Source organism: Onychostoma macrolepis, chromosome 21, assembly GCF_012432095.1.
Source record: "Onychostoma macrolepis isolate SWU-2019 chromosome 21, ASM1243209v1, whole genome shotgun sequence".
Lineage (NCBI taxonomy): Eukaryota > Metazoa > Chordata > Actinopteri > Cypriniformes > Cyprinidae > Onychostoma > Onychostoma macrolepis.
The window spans coordinates 23,608,832-23,620,492 of NC_081175.1; the positions used below are offsets into that span (position 1 = coordinate 23,608,832).

The 11,661-nt window shown below is 34.3% G+C and overlaps 2 protein-coding genes across 2 annotated transcripts; both read left to right on the forward strand.

The window, feature by feature from the left end:
* Nucleotides 1-1,563: 1,563 nt before the first annotated feature.
* On the forward strand, nt 1,564-2,716 carry LOC131528212 (chemokine XC receptor 1-like). Its single transcript, XM_058757216.1, has one exon. It carries the CDS (start codon nt 1,564-1,566, stop codon nt 2,437-2,439), a length of 876 nt encoding a protein of 291 aa, XP_058613199.1. The 3' UTR covers nt 2,440-2,716.
* A 7,726-nt stretch (nt 2,717-10,442) lies between these two features.
* On the forward strand, nt 10,443-11,301 carry LOC131528375 (hydroxycarboxylic acid receptor 2-like). Its single transcript, XM_058757466.1, has one exon. It carries the CDS (start codon nt 10,462-10,464, stop codon nt 11,299-11,301), a length of 840 nt encoding a protein of 279 aa, XP_058613449.1. The 5' UTR covers nt 10,443-10,461.
* Nucleotides 11,302-11,661: the final 360 nt, after the last annotated feature.

Here is an 11,661-nt window from a genome sequence, read left to right on the forward strand (position 1 = left end):
TTTGAGTTTTTGAATTAGTTGTGGTTTTACATCTGTGTTACCCCTTTGTGAATATTGGATCATTTTAAATTTTTAAACATAATTACTGTGAAGCTGAATTTTGAATTTAAATTTCCTTTTCCATGAGACTATATTCCATTGAGGAAGATTACTGTTATCAATGAATGTAGTTTGGTTAGTAAGAAAGAGAGATAAAAAAAAAGTGCAAAGACATTAAAATTATGATCCTCTTTGTCAAAATAGTTACTTAAATCTTAAAGGGTTAGTTTACCCAAAAATGAAAATTAGCCATGTTTTACTCACCTTCAAGGCATCCTAGGTGTTTAAAGATGTCCTGATTTCTCTTTTGTCCTGCTATGTATGTATGTATGTATGTATGTATGTATTTATTTATTTATTTATTTATTTTAAGTAGTGATGTCTCGCTCACTAGTTGGTTTTCAACAGGTTTCACTTTATTAGTGAGGATATTTTTGAATACTGAAATTTTAGACCTCCACAAGTATGGCTAAACCTGTACACACACACACACACATACACACTACCCCCAGGTCTACTCCTACCCCTACACATAATCCTCATTCCCACATTTCTGCTGCATGTTTGTTTAGCGATTTGAATCATGGGAACCGCTGGGTGCCTTCATGATGTAAGGGGAGTGGCCTGAAACCTGAATGCACATTACAAGGTCAAATGAGCACACACAAACACAGAGCTCTGGTTATGTTTGTAATCATGACCAACTAAATATGTTAATATTCCCTGTATTTGTGTGCAGGATACTTTCAAACTCCTTGATGAAAGAATCTTAACACATGTTTATCATAACACTAACCAAACAGAGTAGAAATGGGAAGAATTGTGTGCAATTGTGTGCTATTCAAATGGTTTAAAACAACATCTATCATTTTAAACCTAATGTTTTTTTTGACTGTGTTGTTTGCATATATATTATTTTATGTGAAAGGTTGCATATGAAGCCGTGCAAATATATGCTTGTGACAACTGTGAAGTGATACTACTGTACAAAGCAGAGTGTTATTTACATCCAGAGAGACTTGACATTCACTCTTCAGGTGACAAACTTTTATTTTTGATTATTTTGTTAGTTATTCCATTTAGATATATGCAAAATATCTGTGTGATTATCAGACATAGTTTAAAGGGCAATAAAGTAATTTAATCTGTGAATGCAGTTGCCTTTTAAGTATTTAATAATTATTGTTCTATGCATTATTGTTTTTAAATGACCCGTGCATGAAAGCTATATTATATTGGAGTGTTATGGTTATTTGGGTTTAAATGTGGAATGCTGAGACTGGAATATGTATGTATATATATATATATATATATATATATATATATATATATATATATATATATATATATATATATATATATATTTATTATTATTTTATTTTTTTATTTTGTTTTCTTACATAATAGTTTTGACTTTTCATGCAGTCTTAATTGCTTCATTAATTTGCATTTCTCTCATCAAATAGATGACTATTGCAACTAATACCTCATTTTATGAGGTTTTGAGCTTAGAAGACAGAGGAGATGAATAACTCTATAGTGAACTTCACCACACCTGACACATCTACAAATACCACAATGGATTCATTTGATCTAATCACCAGAATGTGTGTGTCCAGCTTCAGTTTCTTGGTTGGTCTTCCTACACACTCTTATGTTATATGGCTTATTATCAAAGGAACAGGTGGAGTTGCATCAGAGTTCTTCAACCTCAATTTCTCACTTTGTGAAATTGGTAACTGTCTGAAAGGTTTATTTGTTCTACTGTCATTTTGGTTTTCAAGTCTCAAGACATTGTCACAGATTTTGCAAGGACTCTCCATCACTGGGCGTCCTCTGTTTCAGTGTCTGATGTGTGTTGAGCGTTACCTGGCAGTTGTTCATCCTGTAACCTTTCTGAAGTACAAACCTCTCAGATACAGAGTGATCTGTTCTACTGCTGTCTGGATAATTACTTTTGGTTCCTGTTTATTGTGCTTGTTAATTTTACTGTCATTTGCCATAAGCATCTATAATTGGTTCTTCTTGATGCAGTTCCTACTTTTCTTCTCCATCCAGTTGTTTTGTCTTGTGGCTGTTCTCAGAGCTCTGAAGCAGTCAGGACCAGGAGAGAGAGGCAGAGAGAGAGAGGAGGAAAACCCTATGAAGAGAAAAGCGTTTTATCTCATACTAATAACGACTGTTAGCATGGCTATCATATATGTTCCATATACAGTGACAGGATTCATTGTGATTTTAACAGAACGGCATTTTCCAGTTCTTTGGTTTACTTCTGTGTTTTGTTATGTTCTGGCTGGTTTTGTGCAGCCAGTTCTTTTTCTTGGCCATGTTGGAAAACTGCCACTGTTCTCTAAGAAACTTGTTAAAGTTAGCAACTGTAATGTAAATAACATTAAGTAACAATTTACTCACTATTTATTTATTTAGTTAGTCTGATTCCAGAACATGTTAGCGTGGAATTTATTCATATGCAAATTATGTATTTTTCTATCCTTGTTTATCAGATATAGCTGATATGGTTATTTGTTATGTGGTTTGTTTTTTGAATAAACTACTTCATTAATGACCAGCGTTACCATTTTCCAGTTTAAGAGTTGTCTTAGAGATTCTATTGGACTTGTCTTTGCATTTATTGCATTCATGTTTATACCACAAATACAATATGTTGTCATGCTTGTGCATTTTGGACCACCTGGAATGTAATCATTTCTGATATCTTGTAATTTCTAGTTAAAATGTTCCACATGGAAATGAGAATTTCTTTTTTTTTTTTCTTCAGTTTTTCTTTGTATTCAAATGTTTAAGCCATTTGAATCAAATGTATCATTTTGCACCTCATGATTTTTTTACAAATAATTTGCATATCCACTTTTTGTGAAGTGTTGCGTATAAAGCCATTTATTCATTTGACAGCTTTAAAGACTACAAAAACAGCACTGAGTAAGTATTATACACATCTAAATGGACTGGACATTCAGTCTTTAGGTGACAAATTCTTACATTTATCTTTGCAGTCAATAATATGCAAATAACAATGCAATCAACAGATGAAGATAATTGGTTTGATAATAATGAAAGCAGCTATTTTTTCTTAGTAATTTTAAAACGGGGTAATTTAGGTATTGGACAGCACGACTGCAGAATTTGTGGATTTATTAAGTTACCTGAACGATTATACCTACACATGAAAATATTTTAATATCGTATGCTTTGGGTATTTGGATTTTTAATTTTAAACGGCAGAATTAGGGACTGGAATATGTTGGAAACGTCTTTTTTTTTTACATCTTCACCTTGTTTTGACTTTTTTTTTTCCATGCTGTCTTAAGCTGAAAAGATATGGAAGAAATTAACTCTACAGTGAACTTCACAACAAACTCAACAACTCATTCCATTGGACTAGTGAGCAGTGTGACACTGTGTGTGTGCAGCATCAATGTCCTTCTTGGTCTTCCTTTACACTTTTATGTTATATGGCTAATTGTCACAGACACCGGAATTGTAACAGACTTCTTCAATCTAAATCTGTCTGTTTGTGAAATTGCAAACTGTCTGAAATGTTTAATTGATATACTGTCACTTTGGTTTTCGATTTTCAACACATCGTCACAATTTTTGCAAGGACTCGCTATCACTGGTCGTCCTCTGTTTCAGTGTCTGATCTGTGTTGAGCGTTACCTGGCAGTGGTTTATCCTGTAACCTTTCTGAAGTTCAAACCTTTCAGATATAAAGTGATCTGCTTCACTGCTGGTTGGATATCCACTCTTGGTTCTTGTTTGTTTTGCATGTTCATCCCCTTCAACAGTAGTCCATATACACGATTGTTCACAGTGCAGTTTCTACTTTTCACTTTTGTTCAGTTCTTTTCTCTTGTTGCTATTCTCAGAACTCTGAAGCAGTCAGGACCAGGAGAGCAAGAGAAAGAGAAGGAAAACCAAATAAAAAGAAGAGCATTTATTCACATTTTAATAACCACTATGGCCCTTGTTTTCATATCAGTCCCATATAAAATCTCAGCATTCATTTTAACACATAGTAATATTTCGGCTCTGTGGTTTATCACTTCAGTTGGTTATTTGCTGGATGGATTTGTGCAGCCTGTTCTTTTTCTGCGTCGAACTGGAAAATTAACCTGCTCCTTATAATACCTGCTAGCACTAACGTTTTTATTTTATGTTTTTATTTTTAACTGTCTGCATTGATTTAATTTCTCTCTAATTCAGAGTTTATGATCCCAAAACATGTTAGTGTAGATAAAATGCCCATTCATTTCTTTAGAGAGGTCCACCACTTTAAACCAACTTGTGATTTAAATCATTTGACTATGTTATTTGCATACACTTTAAGCCTTTTATGTGTGTGTTTGTCAGATGTGGTTGTTACACTTGTTTGTGGTTTGTTTGATTTGACTAAGTACTTCCTGCTTCAACCAGTTTCACCATTTTTCCTTACTTAACCTTTCATAGTGCATATGAAATGGGAATTTTGTCTTTGCATTTTATTTTTCAAATGAAGTATTGCTAAACCTTACACTGTAAAAATGATGTTTAATGCTATACTTTAGACATACACATTTGTTTAGACATAAACGGCTCATGACCATTAAATAAAAAGCTAATTATTTTTTGTAACTGTTTCTACAATGTTAAAGCATGTTTTCAAAGCATATTCCATTGTGTTGTGACTTAGTTGTAGTTAGATCTTATGTAGTTTTCTTAAGAAGTTGGGATTTATTTTTTTTGTTTTTTTCGTTTTGTGAGTCTGACCCTGATTCTCATTGGCTGGAAGAGAAAACTGTGGTCTTTTCAAGAAACAAATGAGCAGACATTAGAGGTTTCATGGGTGATTTAACTGGCACATTTGTGCCTAATAGTGGGGTGAAAATATTTGGCCTTAAAGTCGATTTGTTCAAATGTTTTAGACAGTTGAATTTACGTTACTACTTTTCTAAATCAGCTGCCTTTTCCTTACCTAAGACTCCGTTCAAGTCTAGAAGTACTTTTTGTCCAACGGTGTCTAATCATACGATTCATACTTTCTGTCGAGTGGTGGAACAAGATGTTTTAAAATCATGTACAGTTTCTAACACAAATTGTGAGCAGAATTTGTCTCTGAATGAGAGAACTGCTTTGAATGAACTTATGTCTGATTTGGACCTGATTATAAAACCTGCTGACAAGGGGGGTGCAATTGTGATACAAGATACGTGTAATTACCTTCTTATATTAGAGATTCCACAGATTTTATTAACAAGATTTCGTAGTTACAAGATTTATCTAAATAAGCAGTCTAAAAATTTTAGAGATCTTCTTGTACATGCCCGGTTTCAGAGTGTGGTCTCTCCTACATCTCAAACCTTATTAAGTCCTATACAGAAAGGAAATTATTGGTGCGGTAATTGTGCACAGTGTAATAATACATTCAAAACTGCGTTTTTTTGTCATCCAAGAACAGGTTGAAAATATAAAATTAACTCTGTCATTACATGTGCTTCAACCCATGTTGTGTACCTAATTCGATGTCCATGTGGTTTGTGTTACATGGGAAAAACATCTCGACAATTGAAACTGACGATCAGTGAACATAAGAGCTCCATTAGGAGAAAGGATACAAATTATCCAGTCGCTGCACATTTCCTTTCTTCTAATCATGATGTGTCCTCCCTGCGTTTTTTGGGGATTGAAAAGGTGTCGGTTCCACCACATGGTGGTGATATTGAAACTCTTTTATTAAGACGTGAATTGTTTTGGATTGTGACTTTGCAAACCTTATCACTCTTGGGGTTAAATGATGAAGCATTATTTAATGTAATGTTGTAGGGTATTTTTTATTGTGCTGTATTTTTGAGTGTCTGCTTAATTGTGAAGAGATGATATTGTAATCTTGTTTAGATACTTATTGTCTAACAATGTGACTTTGCAAATATCATTAGATTTGTTTAGAAAATAGGGAACATCGTTTATTGGTAATATTGAAAAGTGCTTTTTATTGGATATTTAAGTCCTCGCTAATCATGTCTTATGAGTTGGTGATTGGTTCACATTTAGTGTCGATTACATTCATTGGTGGTGACTGTTTTTAAAGGTCTTGTCTGTAACAGCATACACAAGCTTGATGAAGGTCAGTGGACCGAAACGTCGCTGTTTTTTGTAATAAATTTCTGTATTTAGCATGGACCGATAGTGTGCGGGATCATCATTTTCATCGTTCTTCTATGCCGTTGCTGTGAAAACCCTCTTTTGAAAGAGTGTAGTTCTAAGATTTTTAAGGGATCATCCTGGTAAACATAAGACACACAATTGTTTTTTTCTTCTTCTTGAGCATGGATCCCAGTTTTGCCCAGTGTCTTTTAGAAGGTGTATTTTAGTCATGAACACTTAGCTGAGGTGAGAGATGCCCAAGATCTTTCAAAAAAAAAAAAGGTTTGTTTTGTTTTGTTTGACATATTGCATATATGCTTGTGACAGCTGTAAAGTGAGACTACAAAACAGCACAGAGTAACTGTTGTTGATAAATAAAATAAATACATAAAAATGATTTATTTATTAGCTATTGAGTAAAATGGGTCTGAATTTTATTGTTTCACTAGACAGTTTGATTATATAATACTAATTGTTTCATTTTAATTTATTTTAATTTTTACATTACTAATGATGGAATACAGTTTTTATTATTATTTTATAATTATGTGAAAATTACCTTTATGCCAGAGTAATTTAATATTGGAAAACTGTGGTAATGTGGAGTTTTGTACAATTAGAGACTGGTCTGACTGAGTTTGATTTATTTATTTTTTGGCTACTTCAATGCAATACATTTACACTTCTCTCTTCCATTAGATCACCATTACAGCTAATTATACATTCTGAATTGAGAAGACATGGAGCAAATGAATAACTCTGTGAACTTAACTGAATCTGAAGCATCTATAAATTATTCCTCTGAACTAATTAATTGTAACGTGGCTGACGAGACGTGAGACGTGCGGATCCATGTGCAAGCTTTTATTGACAAGAGACGTGGTCATAACAGGCAGGGTCGAAACAATGGCAAACAGGTATGGCAGGGACAAGACAAAGAGTAATCCTTGGGCAAGCGTGGGTCGATGATCGGCGAACAGTGTCCAATGGGGCAAGGCAGAGAGCTAACCCAGGTACACGAGCAAGAATCCAAGAGAGGTGCAAACAGTGCCCAAACGGCAAGGCCAGGGTTAATCTAGGGAACACACAATACAAAACAGGCAGGGAAAAACTAGGAAAACTATCAGGGGCTCAGTAGAGTAGCTACAGCTAGGGGAGCGGTAAACACATACAATACTCGGCAACGAGGGAGAGAAAATCCATGGCTTAAATAGAGTGTGTGATTGGTTACAGCTGTGTGCGTGTGATCAGGTGAGCGTGTGATTGGTGAGATGGCTGATGGGAAACGCAGTCTATTGTGATGTGTGGTGTGAAAGTCAATATAATGAGCGAGTGACCTCTGGTGGTGAATGAACGGAAGTGCAGACCAGATTTGTGACATTAATAGACTGGCAGTTATTATGGGCAGCTTTAGTTTCCTGTTTGGTCTTCCTTCAAACTCCTATATTCTATGGCTCATCATCACAGGAACAGGAAGTGGAGTTGCATCAGAGATCTTCAACCTCAATCTCTCTATTTGTGAGATTTTGATTATCGTACTGTCAGTTTGGTTTTCAAGTCTCAACATAAGACTGTGTCAACTTGAACTCGCCACCGTTGGCCGGTCTCTGTTTCAGTGTCTGATGTGTGTTGAGCGTTACCTGGCAGTGGTTCATCCTGTAACCTTTCTGAAGTTAAAACCTCTCAGATATAGAGTAATCTGCTGCACTGTGGTCTGGATAATCACTATCGGATCCTGTTTGTTCTTCATGTTTATTATAGTTTTGCACCATGATAAAACACAAACAGCTATATTATTATATGGTGCAGTTTGTACTCTTCCTCTCCATTCAGTTGTTCCGATGTGTGGCTGTTCTCAGAGTTCTGATGCAGTCAGGACCAGGAGAGAATTTGAGAGAGAGAGAGAGAGAGAGAGAGAGAGGAAGAAAACCACATGAAGAGAATAGTTACTCTAATAACTACTGTGAACACAGTTATCATAAACATCCCAAATGCAGTCTTAGGATTCATCACTGTTTTGACACAACAGTATAGTAATGCAATTTTGCTCACTGGTTTGGCTTATTTAATGCTCCGGACTGGAAATCTGTTCTGCATCTGTTCCTGATTAGACATGCTAATTAAAGTATTACAAAATCAAATAACTAATCTTTATTTATTTATTTGTTTTTTGACTTAGTTGTATTAACAACTATTGTTATTGAAATTTATTTATTTATTTTATTTTTTTAAAGCTCATGATCTTTGAACATGTTAGTGTAGCTCTTGTTTATTCACTGTTTAATTTAGATAGGTTCACTGGCCACTACTTAAAAATAAAAATTGTTCATAAAATAATTTTGTGTTTGTGTATGTTTTTTAAGATATACATTAAGCCTTTTCTGTGTGTTTATTAGATGGAGTTGTTTTGAATAAATTACTTAATTTATACATTTTTTGATTTTTTTTTTTTTTTTAGTTTTGTCTTAGGAATCTTATGAAAAATGATTCAAATATTACAATGATGGATTGATATAGAGTCAGTAGACTCAGACAGTAGCGCGGATGCGAGAGACCTGTGATGATCTTTGAATGTACAAAAGAAAAAGAGAAAATCACTCACTGCTCTTGACTGATTCATTTGAATAAATTTAATAATAATCATTTATATTTAATGCATACAGTGAAGACTGTGCAGTGTATCAGGTTTGGAATTTAAAACTGCTGACCTATACTATAGACCTATCTAAAAACTTGAACTGTTTAATTTGTATTTTTGATGAATATTTATTTATCCTTTTGCTTGTAATTAATAATTAGACAATTTACTTCCCTTCAGTAAGTTTAAGAATGTTTTACTTACCTTAGTAGTAGTAGTAGTTTTTGCTGTTGTTTTGAAATTATAATTGGCAGCTTCTAGCTTCAAAGAAAATATAGTTTTCTAACATCTTTGCAGAAATAGTTTTTATGGGTCCAAAACCACCTTGAGTTATAATACCATTATTTTCGAATAATTCAACGGTCTGTCATCAATTATTTCTTACATAATGCAGTTTATTAACTGTAAAAGCTTTCAAAAATAAAACAGTTGTGAGTTGGCTGTGAGTTATGGAAAATACTGTACATGCAGGGCTTTTTGTACACAGTGTGTACCATTTATAAAGACTAGGTTTATCCCTCACAGCCCCATTTTCATGCAAGAAAAAAATCTAAATGCCATCTACGCTATCTAAGGTCTAACTATTCGTCATATAAAACCCAAAACACAGCCACAGTCAGTGATGAGATGTGCATTTTCTGCTGTTCAGGTCCCATTCACCAAGCTCCCTCCACCCCCACTCTTGAATTTATATATTTACTGTAACGATGAATAAAGTCAAGTCCCGCCCTATAATTTTTCACATTCTAAAAGTTGTTTCACAAATCAAGTCAGCCATGATTTCTGTTACGTGACTTTAAGTTTGCTGAGCAGGACATTAATTATGAGATTATTTGAAATCAAAAATGAAAATGGCAAGATGCAATAGAGGTTTGCTTTTGTTACATTTAAATTGACGTTGTCTTGTTCTAGTTGTAAAGGTTGAAACAAGGTTAAGATACTGACAAACAGTAGTGTTTAATTGGAGTCAGACTTGACTAAGACTCTGGCTATTTGGACTCGATTAGTTAAAGACTTGGACTCGAGTCAGACTCAACTTACGTGGGCTCGAACCCAACACTAGTGCTATATATAATTTAATTTCTGTGGTTAAATCGGCCCACAAAAACAAATACACACAATTTCTCACTTGTTTTCAAATGTTTTAATCCATTTGAATAAAACCCCATGGATAATTTTGAATTCCATGCATGTTGTATATGTTTGCATATGTTTTGTTTTATGTGACATATATGAAGCCATGCCTTGTGACAGCTGTAAAGTGATACTGCAGAAACAGCACAGACTATCATTTACACCTAGAGACTGGACATTCACTCTTCAGGTGACAAACTCTCCTTTTTGATTGATTTGTTTGTTTGTTTTTCCATTAAATGATATGCAAAAAGTTTTCCGTGATTATTAAATGTGTGTTATTGGTGAGTTAGATGAATTAGCTAAAATGAGTAAAGAGTCTGAATTGTATTATTTCACCAGGCATTTGTTAAGAAATATTATAGAAAATGTTTTATTTATAACTGCTGCCTTATATTAATGAATAAAATCATTAGCACTTTTTGCATAGAAGAAATACTCTTCTCTCTTCCAGTAGATCACTGTTGCAACTAATTAATTTTGTGAGATTTTGAAAACACAAGGAGGAAATGAACAACTCTACAGTGAACTACACCACATCTGAAGCCGCTTCAACTCATTTATTTGAGCTTGTGGACATCCTTGAAATGTGTGTATGTGGTTTAAGTTTCCTGGTTGGTCTTCCGATACACTCCTATGTTTTATGGCTCATTGTCACAGGAACAGAAAGTGGAGTTGCATCAGTGTTCTTCAAGCTCAATCTATCTGTTTGTGAGATTGGTATCTGTGTGGAGAGTTTGATTTTTATACTGTCATTTTGGTTTTCAAGTCTCAAAAACTTAATATGTTTTTTAATAGGACTAGCAGTCACTGGTCGTCCTCTGTTTCAGTGTCTGATCAGTGTTGAGCGTTACCTGGCAGTGGTTCATCCTGTAACCTTTCTGAAGTACAAACCTCTCAGATACAGAGTGATCTGCTCTGCTGCTGCCTGGATAATTATTCTTGGCTCATGTTTTTTCTCTGTGTTTATTTCGCCATATACTATATCGCATACATGGTTCTTCTCAGTGCAGTTCCTCATCTTCTTCTGCATCCAGTTGTTTTGTCTTGTGGCTGTTCTCAGAGCTCTGAAGCAGTCAGGACCAGGAGAGAAAGTGAGAGAGAAAGAGGAGGAAAACCACATGAAGAGAAGAGCTTTTCATTTCATTCTAATATGTACTGTGAACACCGTTATCATATACGTCCCATTTACTCTCTCAGGATTCTTTACCATTTTAATAGAACAGAATATCCGTGCACTTTGGTGCATTTGTTTGTTTTGTTATGTGCTGGCTGGTTTTGTTCAACCTGTTCTTTATCTGCACCGCTTTGGAAAACTCTCCTGCCTCTCTTCCTTTCACATTGTGTAGCTTTTTTTATGAATACATTCTACATGACCTTATTCTACATCCCTAATCCTACCCAATACCTAAACTTAACAACTACCTTACTAACTATTAATAAGCAGCAAATTAGGAATGTATTGAGGTAAAAGTCATAGTTAATAGTGAAGAAGTGTTCCTTAATCTAAAGTGTTACGGATATTTCATTATATTGAAAATTATATATACAAATATTTTATTATATTTAAAAAGTAGATAATATTATTTTCACAGCACTGCATATGGGCTAAGTAGAGTTTACACCCTGTTGAAATGCATACCTTGAATGCATGTTTCAAGTCACTTGGAATGAAAGTGTTTACTAAATGATTTTCCATATTTTTTAAA